The 20,687-nt window shown below is 44.0% G+C and overlaps 2 protein-coding genes across 2 annotated transcripts in view; one reads left to right on the top strand and one right to left on the bottom strand.

Annotated features, from left to right (window-relative positions):
• Window positions 1–20,687, bottom strand: part of pdxkb (pyridoxal (pyridoxine, vitamin B6) kinase b) — a 156,574-nt gene that overhangs the window by 123,297 nt on the left and 12,590 nt on the right. The window lies entirely within an intron of this gene.
• On the top strand, window positions 6,261–9,391 carry LOC132473754 (uncharacterized). Its single transcript, XM_060074013.1, has 3 exons — window positions 6,261–7,401; window positions 7,675–7,745; window positions 7,857–9,391. Exons 1-3 carry the CDS (start codon window positions 7,207–7,209, stop codon window positions 8,821–8,823), a joined length of 1,233 nt encoding a protein of 410 aa, XP_059929996.1. The 5' UTR covers window positions 6,261–7,206; the 3' UTR covers window positions 8,824–9,391.

Raw genomic sequence — 20,687 nt, 5'->3', positions numbered from 1 at the left:
ACAGACTGCCTAGAGAGAATCGTGAAGTCGGTGGTTGAGTATCGGAGGCGTCAACATGACCAGGCGGAGGCGGAGTTCTTTCGTCAGGACCAGAGGTGGAAAGTCATGGAGCATCAGTTCCAGCAGCTTCAGAGGTTGGCGAGAGAGCCGGCGACGATGCAGGCAACAGGGCAGCCACTTGCTGATACGCAGAACGTGCACCAGCCCAGCTCCCGCCCTTCTACAGCCTCGGATGCACTCTCCAACATGCCCTTTCTGGATCTACCAACTACTCTCCCACATCCAGGGCAGCAACCAGCACCCGGGATGCACAGCTCACTCAACTCCACTTCTCTTGGCCTTGCCACCTCTCCAAACCTCCATAGGGGCTGGAGACCCCCTAAGATGGCTCCTTTGGAAGAGCACGAAGATGTTGAACATTACCTGACCACCTTTGAAAGACTCGCGACAGCGTGTCAGTGGCCCCCGGAGACTTGGGTATTGTACCTCGTGCCCTTGTTGAAAGGTAAAGCCAGAACTGCCTATGTGGCAATGAATTTTGATGACAGCCAGGATTACGTAAAAGTCAAGCAAGCCATTTTAGATAAGTTCAACATTAAAGCAGAGACTTACCGCCAACGTTTCCGTTCGAATACCATTTTGGAGGATGAGACGGCGAAAGAGTTACAGGCTCGGCTGAAGGACTTGAAGGATAGTGCTGGAACAGTTCCTGTGCATGCTGAACACCGACCTACAGGTGTGGGTGAGAGAACACACCCCTCGCTCATCAGCTGAAGCAGCAGACCTGGTGGAAACCTTTGACTTCCAGGCCTTCCAGAAGGTAGTACTTCTTGGGCCCACCACAACATGACTGGAGAAGACCATACCAAGCCGCCCAGCAAGAGCCGGAAAAGACATCTACTTGTAAGTAGAATCCCCAGGTTGATGGCTACTTCCTTGGATATGGCAGCTGTTGGAAGGGTATATGTATCTTACTTCAGAGAGGAAAGGCACAACTTCACAGCAATAACCTACCCGAAGCTTCAGAGCCTTCAGGTCCAGAATAGCTGTGAAAACCTTGATGTCCTGTGGAAGTCATCCATCCTCTTCGGTTCCCCCAGACCAGCATGGTCAGGAATGATGCAAGTCGAGCGTTATGTTCCTGCCCATGATAAATCTGAATCCAAGTGATAGCACATGCATATTCTCAACCCTGAAATATATTAGTCAACATGTGCAACGTCACAATGTCACCCCAGTCATCACCTTTGATCAGCAACTTTGGTCGAAGACTCTCATGATCGTCAACTCTCAGCCGATGGAAAGTGCTCTGAGACAAATCGTCTTACGTTTGGGGGGCTTCAATGCAGAGATGAGGTTCCTCAGTTGTTTCGGACACCTGATGACCTCATCTGGACTCCAAGAAGTTCTGGAGTTGATCTATGCCCAAAACACAGTCATCCACATGATGTCTGGCAAAGCTGTTGCACAAGCAGTTCGTGCAAACTCAATTGTCGATATGTCACTCAATGCACTGATTCTGGCAGATGTTTTCAATGTACATCTACCACAGCAATCTGGAACATCAGACAAGAGTAAGGAAGGAGAGTCAGAGTCAGCCGAAGCTATTACAGCGATGGAGACCAATGACAGCAATGGAGAAAAGGTGACAGAGGTGAGAAGAGATTCAGATGTGGATGAAGCTTTGGGGATATATGATAATTTGATTGTAGGAGCCTAAATGCCTATTTGCTTCATGTAAGTTCCTATTTTACAATGACGTTTGGATTTTCATAAGTGAAATAATATAATAGTTAATTGCGTTAATTTCGAATATATGGAATTTATTTTTTGCAATTCACTTGCAATATTTTTGGTGCATGCGCACATTTAGTTACTGTATTTTGAAGTGTGACAGGAACTTAATTGTTTTAACTACCGGTGACAGACTGTCAGGATAACAAGCGTGGAGCCACACAGTTTTTTTACCTCTTTTTTTTTTGTATTTTGCGTTGGACAAGTAAACCCTTTAAACATCACGTCGTGGTCTGGTGGATTATTTTTGTGGATATTGGATGAGGTATGCGTCAAAGGGAAAACGGAGCGTCAAGCTGAAGCTTCACTAATTAGACCTATTGATCCTATATTATTAGTCAAAAAACTCGCTCTTCACACGGAATAATGGATCTTGGAACGGGTCTGAGAAAGGGTAATGGACAAAGGAAACGTGGCGCTGACAGCTCTGTGTTTTACGGAAGAAAAGAAAACTAACCGTAAGTGTTGCCTCGTTAATTAAGCTATTGCACGAGGACGGCACGGACGCTCCGCATGTGCGCGTGTGTGTGAGCATACTCGCCCCGAAATCAATCTGCGGACGTCATTTGTCCGAATAAGGAAAATGAACGGCTTTTGATGTAAGGCTTATTCAGAGGTGTTTGGACATTATTAGCCTATTACTTGTAAAAAAAATAAAATAAAAATACAGACACTTGCAATGGATGAACAGGAACTTAAAAAACGAACTGTAAAAATTACTGAGGAGGCTTTGGAAGAAAATAAAGTTAAAGCAGTAAATGCACGAAGGCACAAGCTGTCACAGCTCACTAGCATGAAGAATCAAATCCAGCAATTAAGGGAAGATGATGCAAATGTCGACACTGTTAAAAATAAATTGCGCGTTGACTTTAATCATCTGCATCAAGGTTTTTGCGACAAATTCTTCTTTGAAACAAGAAAGGAAATGCATGAAATGCAGACAGCGCCCGCTGAATCAGATCCAAAAATTATTTTTTGCAAAAATACGAAAAAACACAAGTGGAAATGAGCAGCGCTGAAGTTGATGAACAAAAAGGAGAAACTAATGTGAAAACTAGCTTTCAACCACCATTGCAGTTTGTCTCATCTCCACCCAAGGTTAAGCACAACATTCTGCCTGTACTAGAGATAGACCGATATGGTTTTTTCAGGGCCGATACCGATTATTAGAAGTCAAGGGGGCCGATAACCGATATTTGGAGCCGATATTAAATTACAGAAAAAGGGAAGAAAAAAAATTAAGATGCCTAAACGCCCGGTTAAGAAAGGAGGGGGAGGGAGGGAATCATATAAATAGTTATTTTTGTTTATTTTCACATTGTTATTGTAATTTGACTTATTTTTGTTTATTTGAACATAGTTATTTATAGTATTTTTACTATTTCAGTTTTGGTGTTTATACCATTGCAGTTTTCACTTTTTAAGTAAAAATAATAGCCAAAACACAGTTTGAGCTTTTTTTTGTCCGTCGTGGCCCTGCGTGTAACCAGCGTGTAACCAATCAGATGCAATCAGGTTCTATGGGTTGGACAATGCTGGAGACAGCGTAGTGACAGCAGACAGAGAGGCGTGGCTGCATCAGGGCAAAAATAACCCAGTTTTAAATTGATATGTTATCGGCTGTCGGATAAAAAAAAAAGGCTGATGCCGATATGCGTCAAAATGCCGAATATCGGCGCCGATAATCGGCCCGGCCGATCCCTAGCCTGCACCACTGGCAAATGCCCCGCCTTCGCCGAACATGGATTCCAACAACAAACGTGTTTTCGATGGCTTCTGCAAAGCCATGTCTCAGCAAGCCAATGTCACAGAATACCTTGCGAAGAATCACAAAGCGGCTTTACTCCCTGATCTCACCATTTCAACATTCTAGGGTGACCCGCTTGAGTATAACACCTTCATCAGATCTATTGAACATGGAATTGAAAGCCGCACTGATGACAACCGTGATCGGCTACAATTTTTTGCTGCAGTACACAAGTGGACAACCACATGAGTTGGTTAAGAGTTGCATTCACATGGAACCTTCAGCAGGTTATGATAGAGCCAAGAAAATGCTAAAATATTTTTTTGGTGACGACTAAAGGATAGCTGAGGCCTACATAAAGCAAGCTTTGGATTGGCAGACAATCAAGCCAGAGGATGGCAATGCACTACAATCCTTCGCTTTATTTCTCACAGGTTGCTCTAACACAATGGCAGATATTAGCTACATGGAAGACTTGGACAACACATCTAACATAAAAGCACTGGCCAATAAGCTTCCATACAGGCTCAAGGAAGCATTGGGAAAGTCTGCCTGCGACCTACAAGAAAAAACTAAGAAACAAGTCAAGTTTAAGGATTTTGTAGACTTTGTCAACAAGCAGGTTAAATATATATTACACCCGCTTTACAGAAACATTCAAGACCCCAACGCAGGCACGAAAAACTCAGTGCGACAGAAACCAAACCCACAGTATACAGAGACACTCAAACCAAGGAAGGTGTTTACAACAACGGTTGTTTCCCCAGAAACCCAAAGAGAAGAGATGGAGAACGACAAACAAGCGACACCAAATGCACAAACTGTCTCAGTGAACTCCTATGGCAAGCCTTATCTTTATTGCAAAGAAGAGCAACACAGTCTAACAGTCTGCAGTAAATTAAAGAGCAAGCCACACAAGGAGAAGATTGACTTTTTAAGAAGCAAAGGTTTGTGTTTTGCGTGTTTGAAACACGGACACATGAGCAACGGCTGTAAGGAGAAGGCTCAATGCCGAGAATGCTCCCGACCGCATCCTACCCTGCTGCACATGAACACTAAATCCTCCAGAGATGAAACAACAAAGGAAAGCTGTGATCAACAATCCATATCAAGCGCCCTTGTACAGATGACGGAAGCTTTTGGTGTCACAGGGGCCGGTAAAGAGGATTGCATTCTTTCAATCATTCCGGTGTGTGTTAAGGCAAAAAAGGGATCCAAGGCAGTGGCAACCTACGCGTTTATGGATCCAGGTAGCTCAGCGACTTTTGCTACAGAGTCACTGATTAACCAACTGAACATGAGTGGACGCAATACAAGCATCTCATTGAGAACAATGGGTAATGAATCTATCGTCAACACCCGCATCGTAACCAGACTGGAAATCAGTAGCCTGGATTGCAACCAGTTTATTGAGCTTGCTGAGGTTTTCTCACAAAAAACCATTCCTGTAACCAAGGATAATATTCTCCGCCAAGAGGACGTTAACTGTTGGCCCTACCTTTTAAAGAGGTAATTCTTCCGACTATCCAAGCAGAGGTTGGGTTACTCATAGGAGCTAACGTTCCCAAGGCAATGGAGCCGTTACAGGTGATCAGCAGTGTGGATGATGGACCATACGCCGTCAGGACAGTATTAGGCTGGACAGGAAACGGACCACTCAGAGGTGGAAGAAAACAAAGTGACAGAAATCACAGCAAATCACATCTCCGCAGCTAAGCTAGAACAGCTTTGGCAGCTGCAGTTCAAGCAGGACTTTCCTGATGCAGGACAAGACGAAGACATCGAAATGTCCAAGGATGATCACCAGTTTATCCACATGGTGTCCGAATCTTCAAAACGTATGGATGTTCATTACAGCGTCTGTCTTCCAGTGAGGAGCAAGTCCCTGTGCATGCCCAACAACAGAGCGGTTGCAGAGCAACCGCTCTCCGCTCTGCGGAGCAACAGGCTTTGAATCTAAAGAAAAGATTCTCTCGATGTCAAGTTTTATAAGGAATATGTTGCATTCATGGATGACATTCTCAAGAAGGGCTATGCAGTGAAACTCAACGGGGCTGAGCATAAGCCAACGGAAGGAATGACCTGGTACCTGCCTCATCACGGAGTCAGACATCCAGTCAAACAAAAGCTACGTGTTGTCTTCGACTGCGGTGCAAGCTTTCAGGGAACATCGCTGAACCAGCAACTCCTGCAGGGACCGGACCTTACGAGCTCGCCACTGGGGGTCCTTACGAGGTTTCGACAAGAGAGTGTGGCGGTTATGGCTGATGTGGAGTCCATATTCCACCAGATCAGAGTCAGCAATGAAGACACGGATCTCTTCAGGTTTCTCTGGTGGCCCGATGGGAACTACGAGCAAGGGCTGGTTGAACACAAGATGTTGGTCCACATCTTCGGTGCAACATCGTCGCCAAGTGTTGCTAACTTCGCACTGCATAAATGTGCAACAGATTTTGAGGATGACTTTGGTCACGAAACTGCCAAAACAGTCAAGAGAAATTTCTATGTAGACGACTGTGTGACAACCCCGCCTACTTATTTACTACTTATCTTCCTCAAGGTGATCAGCTGATGCCATCAGCTGGATCTGGAGCACCTGGGACCGGTGCTCCAGCCGGATAAAAGAGCAGCTGATTGCCTGTTGTGGGGTCGCTATAGCCTCAATGCACGTCACAATTCCGGGTTTGGCTATACCGGCAAACCAACCGGTGAGGTGGACGGCACTTGGCGACAAACGACAGACACAATACAACAAACATGGCTCTCTTCTATACTCGGTGTCTTCAAGACCTACCTCGTCTGAATATTAACGATGTGAACAGACTAGTGAAGAAGTCTTGCACCACTCCCTCCAGTAAACGGGAAAAGGGATTTAAGATGTATATCGCCAGCTACATCGATAATTACGAGGGTAAGTCATTATGTTCAAATGTTACATTAGGCTGAAATGTTACATTAGGCTACATTGTAATAGCTTCTAGCTAGCGTTGATGTTAAATGAACGATTAGACGGCTAACGTTAACGTTCGGTTAACGTTCGTTGTTTTGATCGACTATGACTGACAGACTTGTCAGCTAATATTAAGTTTGAGTTTGTTTTAGATACTGTCAAGGTATTGTGCAAAATGTAACGTTAACGTTATAGTATTGTGTGTTCGTCTTCTTCCTTCCTCACAGTGTCATTGAGAGACAAGGTGACAGGAGAGATCAGCGTGAGGGCAGTCTGTCATAGATCAATGAGGAAAAGTGAAAAGCCACACGACTTAAGAGTAGGGTCATTGTTAGGGCAATGGTTAGGTTTGACAAACTGATAGAGTTACCTGTCAGCTAAATTAAAGCACACATATCATATCTGCTATCTTAAATTAAGCCCCTTTACCCCTCCCTACATACACAGCTTGTTGCCTTATCTCAACATGCATACAGCACACTGCCCCCATAACCACCACTTCCATCACTCCCCTGTAATCATCCCTGGATGCTCCTTGTTGGGTTAGGGTAAGGGTTAGGGTTATCTAACGCTAAACAAATGCCCTGTATCATGTGTAATACATTTTCATATTTTTGTGTGAACTTCATAGAACAGCCTACAGTAATGTATTTCTTGTTAGCCTAATGCTTTTGCTGTCAATCAACATCTCATGTAAGCTTCTATTTCTCTATAGATGGTGTTAAAACACTCAAAACCAGTTGTTTTGGTGAGCAGCCATTGTTCCTGTGTGGCGGGCTGTGCCTTATGCAATCATTTGGTTGCACTCCTGTATCACACTGCCCACTATTCACAGCTAAGCATTCCTGCTATTCCCCCCGTGCACAGCTGCACAGACACAGAGCAGATCTGGCACAAACCGAGGACACTGGTAGGTCATTTAAAGTGTTCATCTTGTATTGCACACTGCCTACAACATAAATAATATTGCATCCATGTAACATTTTTGCCTTAAGTGATTCTTGGTGGTCCCATCAGTACAGCAAATAAATAAATACAGTCTCACACACACACACACACACACACACACACACACACACACACACACACACACACACACAAAGACTACCCCACCCCCTATAAATACAGATGAGATACACACAGTAGACACATATTCATAGCTTGAATGTGTCTCTGCTGTCAGGGTGTGAGGCCAGGCCCAGTTGGAGAAATGGAGTTTCGAAAACCCAAAAATTCAACTGCAGACTGTGTAAGGTGAGATATCAGGGTGGTTTTTGCATGTAAGCCATTGTATGTTGTGGCAGACTTTTGGTGTAGTGATTTTTTACTTTAATACTTTTTTGTCTTACTGTTAATATTTTTCAGAAGTTCTCTCTACAAGGCGGTGGATGGGGAACTGCTAGATCTTGCCATGTTGAGAGTTTCAGAGGTGTACAAAGATTTCCCTCCTTCACTTGCACCCTTGGTGACAACAATGGGCATGTCCGCTGATGTCCCATTAGTCCAGTCTGCATTTGGAGCTGTCCAGGCAGGGAGCTTACTGTCATTTCAGCAAAAACCTCCAGCAATAAGGGAAGTCTTCAACATCCCATCTGCTCCTGCTTATCCCTCCCTTCCCATCCACAGCCACAGGCTTCAACCGCCATCCTGTGCCTATGTTCTGTCAGAGCAAGAAAGTCTGCACCTGAAGTCTCTGGATGTGTCATTCAACATGGCCCACAGGATAGAAGCTGGAACACAAATGCAGAGTTTGTGCCAGCAGTGGCATCGCTTGAGAAGAATGCGTGTGACATCTACACGTTTCTATGAGGTATGCCATGTTCGTGGACATACATCTGCAGAAAATCTGGCTGAGAGAATTCTCCGGGGAACTGGGCAGACCAGGGATATGAGGAGAGGAATTGATATGGAGCCACGTGCTGTTAAAGAGTATTGCACGCTGAAAAATGTCAACTATTCACCCTGTGGGTTCATTGTGCATCCTGATGCTCCATGGCTAGGAAGTTCTCCTGATGGAGTCATCTTTGATCCCTCTGGGAACCCACCATTTGGTCTCCTTGAGGTCAAATGCCCCAATATCCAGAGCTATGTAGACTGTCCCTATCTAAAAATGTCAGGTGGTGCTTTGAAACTCAGGAGGCAGCACAAGTACTACTGGCAAGTTCAAGGTCAGATGCTACTGACAGGGCTAGAGTGGTGTGATTTTGTTGTTTATGCTCAGGAGGACATGTTTGTCGAGCGTATTTATAAAGACCTTGATGTAATGTACACCATTAGAGACGGAGCAGATCATTTTTTCTTTTACCACTACTTACAGAAGTGTTTACAGTAAATCAGTCCAATGCCTTTGTATAGTATCTATCAATAAGTGTAATCAGTTGCAATCAGTTCATTAATCAGTTTCAATCGGTTCAGTGAGTTCAGATGTTATTGTTCATTTTTACAAATCTATTTTTTAGATTAGATTCAACTTTATTGTCATTGCACAGAGTACAAGTACTGAGACAACGAAATGCAGTTTAGTATCTAACCAGAAGTGCAAAGAAGCAGAATATCTGAACCTATCAAGAAGACTATACAGTATAAGAACTGTTCTGTTTACATTTGCCGTCTATACAATATCTAAGCTGATGTACTGTTCATGTTCGCAAGTCTATACCAAATGGAAATTGTTACTTAGTATAAAGTACACATGCTGCTGCTGCTGTTGTTTTACTGTTACACTGTATACAGCTCAAGTTACTGTTGATGGGCTCTTAAAATAACTTGATATGTATGTATGTATTTATTTGTTTATTAAACTGTGATGGAATGTTGTATGTATATTATAATAAATGTGATGCATAACTTATGACTTCAATATTCAAATAAATAGAAATGCCACTTGAAGTACTCTGAAACTGAAGTTTTATTCTATTCTTCAGCCAAAGACAAGGCTCTGTTGCAATTGCAGGATTAGCTATGGCTGGTCCAACAAGAAAAGGAGGTCAAAGGTTGCATTTTTTAATTTTTTTTAACAATGGGAACCAACTGGTCAAGAAGAATGTAAGTAAAAAGGCAAGCAAAAAACATCAGGCCATCATAGTAAGTACAATTACACAGACTGCAGAATATATACAATATTTGACAAGTGGTCCATTCCAATAGTTAACAGAATGACATGTGCAAGTCAAGACATCCCAGGTGAGACAAAATCAACAAGTAAAACATTCATAGTAGGCATTCATAGTAAGAAAAGTAGAACATTTGCAGACTATTTACAACACTATATTTTAAATATTTAGGACCACTTGGTTTCCAACATTTCAATATGCCAAATAGCCTAAGGATTTTATGGTTAGACAGGCAAGAATGACACTGTAGACTTACTGGGCCCATGCCTTGACAAGTGGTCCATTCTGATAGTTAATTAGAAGACATGACACTGCAAACAGCTGATTAATGCTACCAGAAATGGACAAGGGGATGACTGTATCGAACAACTTGTGTTCCTTCACCCGCCGGATCAAGCGTTCAACATGCACCCTGAGTCTGGCCACAGACTGAGTGTGTCTCACTTCACCCACAGACATTTGTGTGCCCTTGGTCAAAAAAGCAGGCCTGTGGATTTTGCATGGTACCAGGTTATCAATTAAGAAGCCCTTGTCCACCATTACTGCCATGTCAGGGGTAAGGACGTCGATGATCCCTGACTGCTTGAACAGCTCCCGGTCACTGATTGACCCAGCGTACAGTTCTGACACAAAAGTTACTACGCCATGAGGTGCCATTCCTATCAAAGCCTTGAAGGTGCAGTGGGATTTGTAATTTGAAAAGACCTCACTCTGTAATAGCAGAGACGAAGGCGTTTGGCAATGGAGTTCGGTACAATCGAGGATAACCTGGGTGTCTCGGAAACTCTCAAATTCCTCTGGCAAGTAGGCTCGTACTTGCTCTTTCGGCAACCAAATTCGCACAGAACCCAAGACCTGATAGAGGAAGTTTGCCCAAGTTGTTATGATGCGGCTCACTGTGGTCTGATGGACTTGAAAGCGATGAGCCAGGTCTTTCTGCTTGAGGCCCAAAGCAAGGTGGATCATGAAGAGGAAGAATTCATCGATGGCAGGAAGTGCATGCCGGGTCTTCACAGATGGACAAGTCTCCCTGGTGGCTTTGGAGCTGGTGACGCGAATCATTCTGAGTGTTGAAGGTTCAATCTGTTCCCAGAAAGCCATCAGATGTTTGTAGGTTGCAAATCTACAAAAAAATAAATTCTATTACATTTATGGCATGATGCATTGTAGCCTATGGTAATTGTGTACTTACTATTGTCTTAAACTAATTCAACTGAACACTGTAGGCTTAGCAGTTTTATGACATAATAGGCCTAGGCTATTTTTACATCGTTCCTGGGTTAAATGTTGCAAGGGCACAGGCCAACCCAACCATCACTGAAATATTTGTAGACACTTTTATTTTACGTTTGTATCCATAGAATATGTAATGTATGACACATATGTGTAGAACCTATTTAGTCTTGCTGATCTGTCATAAAACCACATAGGGTAGGCAAATGTAACCTCTGCCTCACTGAAGGGGGCGTGCGAGAGCCTGGAAAGTGGACTTCCAATCCAGTGAAGTGATAAATACATAATGGGCGACCAATGCCCGAGCTAAGATGATTGCATCAAAAGACGGGGCAGATGATAACTTGAACTACTCAACGACATAGACACTGTACTATCCGTTAACACCGTTATTGTAACCTATTTTGGCTTCAAAACGGCGAATTTCGCCGAAAAGTGACAAGTTTGCACCACTGACCCATCATCAATAATCACAAAAAAAGGTTCAGGGCTTACCTTGTGTAGAAGCGAATATCCTCATCAGATCCAGAGAATCTTTTGAGGCCAAAGCGACTATTGACCTTTGCCTGCTCAAGCTGTTCCCGCAGATCCTCTATCTCTCTCTTCAACTCTTCATTTTGACCAAGTGACAAGTCGAGAGCTGCAGGCTCCGGAGCTGAGCAGTAATCATGCCACACGATATCTTCATTAGCGCTTTCCATGTCTGATTCTGGTATCGGTGGTCGGTCTCGTCGTTCCCAAACACTTATCCTCGGTGGCTGCATTTCACGATTCCACTCAAAAATTGTAGGGATAGCGCCTTTTTTCAGACGCCTCCTAATTGTTCCTTCCACAAAATAGTCTGATTTGAAATGGACACTGCAAACCTTTGTATGTTTCGTTATTTGAAAGTTACTCCTTCTTATGTTAACTAACCATCTTTTCCTGATCTCTTCCTCCACCGGAAAGGAATGAAAGCTAATACAGGAGTTGTATCGTGAAGATACCGAACACAACGGGACACTACAGTGCTCCGACGCTACTTTCATCTGCTTCTGACGATGAAAAACAGTCGAATCCATTCATATAAACGTATAAAAATATATATATAGAAATGTTGACGTTTCTTAGTTATGTTGTATAGGGGGCATAACTCCTCCACAGCTGATTGTGTTTCTTAGTTACCAGGTAAACCGGAAGCGGCTCTGCCGGTATAAAGCATAAGCGGAAATACATCACGATTCCCGTTGCTTAGAGCCTATTCTCTGGCCCTCTTTGCAGGCGTCCACACCTTTTTTGGTTTTCTTTGGCGGTTTTGTTAACTTATTCTTTCTCCACAACACCCCACCTCGCATGATCAATGCACCCACATTTACATGACTGAAACTACTGACATACACACCTCATACTGGCGTTACTTTGTTAAGTTGTGTTGCGTATGGAAATAAATCTTTATTTTCTATTGGTTATGCACTGTCTCTCCCGTTTTTGTCATCTCTGTTGAGCCGGGTCATGACAAAATGGGGGCTCGTCCGTTCGTTTTGCGCAATAGTTGAATATGTGTAGATTTTGTTTGACGTGAGTTTGGAGTTTGGTTGGCCTGGCTGCAGGTGTTCTCCTTTAGTACGGATTTTGTGGGCGGTGCCGGTGGTGGCACACGTCCGGCACACATGTGCCTTTGTTTGTTTGCCTTGAGGGTAAAACGGTTGTTGCTCATTTTGCAAGTGTTTTTCAGTAATTAAGGGGAGAGTTCATGGTGCATGTGGGCTGACGGATCAGGGTGAGTATCAGGGTCGCTCTCTTAATTTATGCCAGCAACAAAAAGCCGGTTGACAAGTGTTGTCCTCAGCGTGTGGATCATAGTGCGGTGCGGAGTTTTCCCTTGTAGGTATAGCGGCGTTCCCCTTTGGGTTCGTTGCGGGGGTCGTGGTAGTGTTGTGGCAGCATAGTGGTTAAAGCATTGTCTTGGGAGCATGTCCGTGTTTTCGGGGGAGTTGCTGGCTTGCTAGTCGCTTCCCAGGGTCAGCGGTCTCTAGTGCGTAAATACCCACCACTGCCCGCTGCATGAAGACTAGCCGGGAGTTTAGTTAGGGGGTTGATGTTTAGATAGCGGGGAAACTCCAAACTGGGATCCTCTTGGGATGCGCACGGGGATACTTCGCTGTCTTGCTGGTCCTGTTCGGGCATAAAGGTGTGTTTTGCTTGGTCCTAGTGGTGGTTTTGAGATGGCTGAATGTGAAGCGTTTATGGCGGCTCCGTCAGAGGAGGCCTTGGAAAAGTGTACTAAAGAACAGTTGTTGAAACTGTCTGATCATTATTCGGTGGCCGTGATAGATAGGAGGCATAAAGAAGATGTTAAAATTGCTTTGAAAGTAAAACTTGTTGAACTGGGAGTCCTTACGTCTGGTCCGGTGCCAGCTTCTCCACCTGCCGTAGGCATGCCTTTTCAGACTCAGGGGCTGACGTTTGAGCAGCAAAAAGAGCTCCTTTCGATGCAGTTAGAACATGAGAGATTTAAGTGGGAAATGGAAGCTAAAAAATAAATAGAGCTGGAGGTGATCCGCCAGCGGGAGGGTTATCGTCTGGCTGCTGAGAGTCAGAAGGGGCAGGTGTCTGGGGTCGGTGCGAGGCCCTTTGACATAAACAACTTGCGGCTGTTGCCACCGTTTAATGAGAAGGATCCTGACTCATTTTTTGTGCTGTTTGAGCGTGTTTGAGCGTGTTTCCGCGGCGAGGGGCTGGTCTGATGAGGACTGTGCTCTGCTGCTCCAGTGCGTCCTCACAGGTAAGGCGCAGGGGGCATATTCGTCTTTGAGCGCGGCCGATAGCGGTAGTTATTTAAAAATAAAATCTGCCGTGCTGAAGGCCTATGAGCTTGTGCCTGAAGCATATCGCCAACGTTTTCGGGCTTGGGAAAGGGAAAGTGGCCAAACCTATATTGAATTTGTTTGTGATTTAAGTACCCATTTTAAACGTTGGTTGGCTGCGCTTGATATCGCTACTTTTGATGAGTTGTGTGAGTTAGTAATTTTGGAGCAGTTTAAGAATACGCTACCTGGTCTGATTGCGACCTATATTAATGAACGGAAGATTGCCTCTGCTGCAGAAGCGGCTGTGTCAGTCGATGAGTATGTGCTGCTCCATAAGGGCGATGTGAGAGAGCGCACACCCGGCCGCAATGATTCTGGCTGGGGTGGAAACAGGCGAGGTGTTGCGGCGGCTGACCAGATGCGTTCCGGGAAGTCTGGCATGTTTAGATCCGAGTCTCACTCACGGAGCAGTTTTGACAGCAGTAGAAGCTGTAACTATTGTCACGAGGAAGGACATTGGAAGGCAGATTGCCCTGCATTAAAGGCTAGGCACCAGGTATTGTGAAGAGTTGGTTGGTATGGAAAAGGGATGGTTGGTCGGTATGGAGATGAGTTGGTTGGTATTGAGATGGGTTGGTTGGTATTGAGATGGGTTGGTTGGTATGGAGATGAGTTGGTCGGTAGGGAGATGAGTTGGTTGGTATGGAGATGAGTTGGTCGGTATGGTAAAGAGTTGGTCGGTATGTGGGAGGAGGTGCGGACCTTGTGGTTTACACGGATCATAATCCTCTGACCTTTTTAAGGTCATTGCGGGGTCTGAATCAGAGGTTAATGAGATGGGTTTTGTTTCTGCAGGGATATGATCTTGATATTCGGCATATCAAAGGGGTGGATAATGTCATTGACGACGCGCTGTCACGTGCTCCTTTGCCATGAGTGAATATGACTAGTGATGCCATTTCATGCTGTTTGTGTTATGTTCTTCTGTCTGTTCTCTTAATTTGCTTCTCAGGTACCAGGGTTGCTGAGGTCAGGCGAAAAAGGAACAGTACATGGGCAGGGTGGAGGTTATGTGTTTTCTTTCTTAGATCTATCTTATCTTTGAATTAATATATTTTTGAGGGGGATAATTTCAGGTCAATTTGTTTAGTGTGTGCCGGTGTTCCCTTTGGGACACCGACTTATTTAATACTTATCTTCCTCAAGGTGATCAGCTGATGCCATCAGCTGGATCTGGAGCACCTGGGACCGGTGCTCCAGACGGATAAAAGAGCAGCTGATTGCCTGTTGTGGGGTCGCTATTCTCTGGCCCTCTTTGCAGGCTTCCACACTTTTTTGGTTTTCTTTGGCGGTTTTGTTAACTTATTCTTTCTCCACAACACCCCACCTCGCATGATCAATGCACCCACATTTACATGACTGAAACTACTGACATACACACCTCATACAGGCGTTACTTTGTTAAGTTGTGTTGCGAATGGAAATAAATCTTTATTTTCTATTGGTTATGCACCGTCTCTCCTGTTTTTGTCATCTCCGAGGAGCCGGGTCATGACAACTGTCTTAAGTCAACAACTGATGAAGATACAGCTATTAAACTTTGTGCCAACCTGAGGAGCATGCTGGCAAGAGGTGGATTTCGACTTACGAAATGGTCGAGCAACAGAAGTTTCTCAGTTCAATTCCTGAAGAAGAAAAGGCAAAGGGTTTTCAGGATCTGGACTTTGATGAAGATAACCTACCAATCGAGAGAGCATTGGGAATGGAGTCCATGGAATCCAGTGGCGTGCCGAATCAGATCAGTACAAGTTCAAGATAAACCTCAAAGATCGACCACACACTAGGAGAGGCCTGCTTTCCCTCGTCAATTCCATCTTTGATCAGCTTGGCTTTGTCGCTCCAGTGGTACTGCCCCCCAAGAAGATCCTAAAGAATTATGCAGGCAGAAGTTTTGCTGGGATGAAGATCTGCCAGACGAAGTCATCAAGAACTGTAAAAGATGGATCTGAAGTTTGCAACAGCTCGAGAATTTTGGAGTTGACAGATGCATTGAAACTAAGCAGTTTGGTCCACCAGTCTTCGCACAGCTGCAACACTTTGCGGACGCGAGTGAGGATGCTTATGGAACAACAAGCTATCTGCAACTGCGTACTGCATCTGGTGTAGGGCTGTCAAAATTGCTCAAAAATGACATTTGAATGTTTGTTTGGAAAAAAATAACGAATTCGAACTATTCGAATATCTGGTTGCCTATTTTACGCAGTTGCCGTCAATATGTCAATAATGCAACAAAACCATGGTTCAAATTAGTGGGATATATATATATATATATATATATATATATATATATATATATATACGTCTCGTTGAGAGTGCTGGTGGGCGGCGGCTTCCTGCTGGGCATTTCCTTACTTTAAAACGAGGGACATCGCGAACAGACGGAGGCTCATTCACAAAGCAGTTAGGCGCTTGTACCGCGGGAGTGTTTTTTCACATTCGAATATTATGAGGGACATCGCGAACAGACAGAGGCTCACTCACAAAGCAGATAGGCGCTTGTGTAACCGAGCGTTGGCACTTAGATATTTATATGACAAGAATGACACAAGCGTGGAAGGGAAAATAGTCTTGTTTACTTAGTACATATCAGAAGTCACCCAGTCACAGCGTGAGAGCTGGAATACCTATATCCAAGTACGGAAACCCCGAGGGGATAAAATACATTCGCTCTTCACAATACTAGTCTGTTACACTTGTACCGCGGGAGTGTTTTCGAATTCTAATATTATGAGGGACATCGCGAACAGACAGAGGCTCATTCACAAAGCAGATAGAGGCGCTTGTACCGCGGGAGTGTTTTTTCACATTCGAATATAAATTTTCCCGTTCGAATTCGCGTTTTTGGATACATTTCGAACGAATATTCGAACTTCGAATATTCGTTGACAGCCCTAATCTGGAGAAGCCCAATCCACCCTGATGATGGCAAAGGCCAGGGTCGCACCTTTAAAGTCTCCAACCATACGAAGAATGGAGCTAAATGTAGCGAAAGTTGCAGTCAAGATGGACAAGATTCTGAAAAAAGAGCTTGAACTGGAACTTCATGAATCAATCTTTTGGACAGATAGCACGGCTGTGCTTAATTACTTGAACAGCGAGCGTACAAGATTCAAGACCTTCGTAGCAAATAGAAACTCAACAATCCTGGAGCACTCACAGACTGCACAGTGGAGATACGTCAATACTAGGGATGGGCACGAGTAGTAAATTCCAAACTCGAGTGATCGAAGGAATTCCTCGAGGATCAATCGAGTACTCGTTTAATCGAATAAATTTTTATAATGCAACGCATCTGCAGCAGGAATAGGCCTAATGATGAACGGCAATATTACCAACCAAACATGTAATGCTTATTCTCCATCAAAACAGTCAGTTATCAGAGTATTCATTATTTATTTTTGCAAACGTTCAAAACACATTTTCCTTCCAAAAATAAATATGCGTCTCACAATTTAAATCACGTCGAACCAAAGCTTGTAACGGTTTAAAAAAAACAAAAACGAAACAAGTAGCCTAACCATTGCAAATAATTTAAAGCTGCAAATAAAACGGCAGCAAATGGACTATGGAAATACTCAGCGTTGTGATCTTCTCTACACGGCCGGGACTACAGCTGCGTCTTGCGGCGGTGAAAATAGCCGACACACTTGGTTGCTGCTGGTCTGCTTTCCCGAACTCACCGTTGTGTTTCAGGAGCATATGTTGCCGCATAGTACTTACTCTGGTAGCTCGATTTTGCTTGCCATATTTTACATTTCACCTTATGATCTCCTATTTCTTTAAAGTATTTAAATTCTTCGCTGCGCTTTGCTTTAACCGCCATCTCTTAACTTTTTGAATTCTGGCGTGCCTGCACACGGCACGGCACGCGCCACACAGAAATGATACATTTCATTTGTTTTTTGCCCATGGCATGTGTTAGTGGCGCCGCACAGAAAATTGATACTTTTGCTTCAGAAAACTTTGTTTGTGTGTGTATATGCAAACTCGAGTTTGCCTGTCCACCAACCGAGTTAATTTGTAACGAGGAGTACTCGAGTAATCGATTCCTTACGCCCATCCCTAGTCAATACCCCTCTGAATCCCACTGACCATGTCTCAAGAGGACAGACTGTTAAAGCATTTTTGAAGTTGGGATGCTGGCTTTCAGGACCAGATTTCTTGCTCCATAGAGAAGATCAATGGCCAAATAATCCAGATCCTGGAATAGTTGATATCGACGACTCTGAGGTCAAAAGAGTAGCTCAAGTGCACGTCATTCAGGTGCAAGACTCAACAGATCCAGTGGACCAGTTGATGAGCCACTTCTCATCCTGGAAAAAGCTCAAACGTGCTGTTGCCTGGCTTCTGAAGCTGAAAGGGTTGCTTAAATAGTTGAAAGCAAAGAGAAAAAAACCTAATACATTATGTGGAGAAAGCAGAGTGGAGCAGTTCAAGAAGGCTTACAAAGGAAAAAACCTTACATGTGACGATTTGTTAGAAGCTGAAACAGAAATCGTTAAGTACTGTCAGAAGCAAAGTTTTAAAGACCAATTTGAGGACGACTTGACAATGCTGAAGGAACATCACAGAGTGAAGAAAGGTAGCTCACTTTATAAGTTGAATCCAGTTCTTCAAGAAGGAGTCATGAGGGTTGGAGGAAGGTTGAGCAGAGCGGCGATGCCAGATCATTCTAAGCAGCCAGCCATCCTGCCAAAGCATTCACACATCACAAGGCTTGTGTTGAGACACACATCTAACGGAGCCATCAGAACTTTCTTGTCCAAGTGCGTCCTCTGTAAGAAGTTACATGGATCAGCTGGCAAGCAACTCATGGCAGATCTACCAACATGCAGAGTTCTGCCTGATGACCCTCCATTCACACGAGTTGGCGTTGACTATTTCGGCCCGTTCCTGGTGAAAAGAGGTAGGGTGCAAGTAAAGAGGCACGGTGTCATCTTTACCTGTCTCGCCATACGAGCTGTGCATCTAGAAGTTGCAACTTCTCTTGACACTGATGCATGCCTCAATGCAATTAGGAGGTTCATTGCCAGAAGAGGACAAGTCAGAGAGATGCACTCGGATAACGGAACCAACTTTCGGTCGGCTGGCAGTGAGTTGAAGTAATCAATCAAAGAATGGAATACCAGACAGATCGTAAACAAAATGCTACACAAAGTTGTTCAGTGGCACTTTAATCTTCCAGCAGGTTCACACCATAGAGGAAGCTGGAAGCGGTTGATCCGTTCAGTGAGAAAGATTCTGAACGTCACCGTGAAGGAACAACTTTTGGATGAAGAAGGTCTCCATACGTTGCTGTGTGAGGCTGAGGCTGTCATAAACAGCAGGCCCATCACAAAGCCATCTTCAGACCTCAACGATTTAGAGGCCTTAACACCTAATCACCTGTTTTTACTCAAGGTCAAGCCCGAGTTACATCCATGAGTATTCAATAAGAACGATCAATATGCTAACTGCAGATGGAGACAGGTCCAGTATCTTTCGGACGTCTTCTGGAAACGTTTGTGCAAGGAGTACCTGACACACCTGTCCACTCCTGGAAGAAACTTTTGCGTCAGCGATGTGGTGCTGATTGTGGACAACACATCTCCCAGAAATGCATGGCCTCTAGGGAGGATCCTGGAGACTTTTCCGGACAAGAAAGGCTTTGTCCGTCAGGTTAAAGTCAAGACCAAGACCAATGAGCATTGTCGCCCGATAACAAAGCTATGTTTGCTCCAAGAGTCGGATGACAATAATGGACTGTTCTAAAGACTGTTCTGAAGTCAAGTCCTCATGCCATGGAGTGAAGAACAAGATGATATCCTTTGATGTTTGTGTTAATATAACATGTATCATACCATGTAGGCTCCTTTAATTTAATGTGAGTTATTTGGGTAATTGTTTCAAAGACATTGATAACATTAGGGGTCGTAATGTAGGAGCCTAAATGCCTATTTGCTTTATTTAAGTTCATATTTTACAATGACGTTTGGATTTTCATAAGTGAAATAATATAATAGTTAATTGCGTTAATTTTGAATACATGGAATTTTATTTTACAATTCACTTGCAATATTTTTGGTGTATGCGCACATTTAGTTACTTTATTTTGAAGTGTGACAGGAACTTAATTGTTTTAACTACCGGTGACAGACTGTTAGGATAACAAGCGTGGAGCCACAGTTTTTTGACCTCTCTCTCTTTCTATCTCTTACCTCTAATCATAACCTCATTGTGGAAAAGGATTTTTGTATTTTGCGTTGGACAAGTAAACCCTTTAAACATCACGTCGTGGTCCGGTGGATTATTTTTGTGGATATTGGATGAGGTATGCGTCGAAGGGAAACGGAGCGTCAAGCTGAAGCTTCACTTATTAGACCTATTGATCCTATATTGATGGATGGAAGGATATCAGCTGAAGAGGCCAGTGAGTCAGATGTTCTCTTGAGAATCAAAGGCTGCCTCAAAAGCACATTGAGTCCATCGAGAAGACCTCAAGAACCTCAGCTCTCTGGATGCAGTACATGGATATGCAAGACATCCTACGAAAGTACATAAGTGCAGAGCGCACCGGAAACTGGCAATTGCATCTGCAGGCTATCCAGGACATGCTACCCTTTCTGGCAGCATCAGGACACAATCTGATCACCAAATCTGCTAGGGTGTAACTTCAGCAGATGCAAAACCTCCAGACCACACACCCAGGGAGCATGCTCTTACCAACGTTAATGGCACAGTCTGTTGGCACTGCAATCCTGAAGTCAATGGATTGACAAACACCTGGTGACTATACTTTCAAAAGGAAAGACCAAACTGTCACTTTTGGCATGAGGTATTCTGTGAGGATTGATGGAAAAGAAATTCAAGTTGATCCACAGCTTATCCTCCAGAGACTGGTGATAGTGGCACAGAAGTGTGATGAACTCGAGGCAACCCTCAAGTACGAGCTCTGTAGCTATCCTCCATCTCTATTTGATTCTTCCCTTCTGCTTCATGAAGCGAAGAAGCCTGCCCTCGCT

The sequence above is a fragment of the Gadus macrocephalus genome, chromosome 15 (genome assembly GCF_031168955.1).
Source record: "Gadus macrocephalus chromosome 15, ASM3116895v1".
Lineage (NCBI taxonomy): Eukaryota > Metazoa > Chordata > Actinopteri > Gadiformes > Gadidae > Gadus > Gadus macrocephalus.
The sequence above is the reverse complement of the archived record's forward strand: the minus strand, read 5'-3'. Positions and strand labels throughout refer to the sequence as shown.

What these genes read in the sequence shown, in the direction of transcription:
- LOC132473754 (XM_060074013.1), top strand. Translation starts at nt 7,207, where the DNA reads ATGGTGTTAAAACACTCAAAACCAGTTGTTTTGGTGAGCAGCCATTGT. An exon ending in GGCACAAACCGAGGACACTG is followed by an intron (nt 7,402 to 7,674) that starts GTAGGTCATTTA and finishes CTCTGCTGTCAG; the next exon opens with GGTGTGAGGCCAGGCCCAGT. An exon ending in TCAACTGCAGACTGTGTAAG is followed by an intron (nt 7,746 to 7,856) that starts GTGAGATATCAG and finishes AATATTTTTCAG; the next exon opens with AAGTTCTCTCTACAAGGCGG.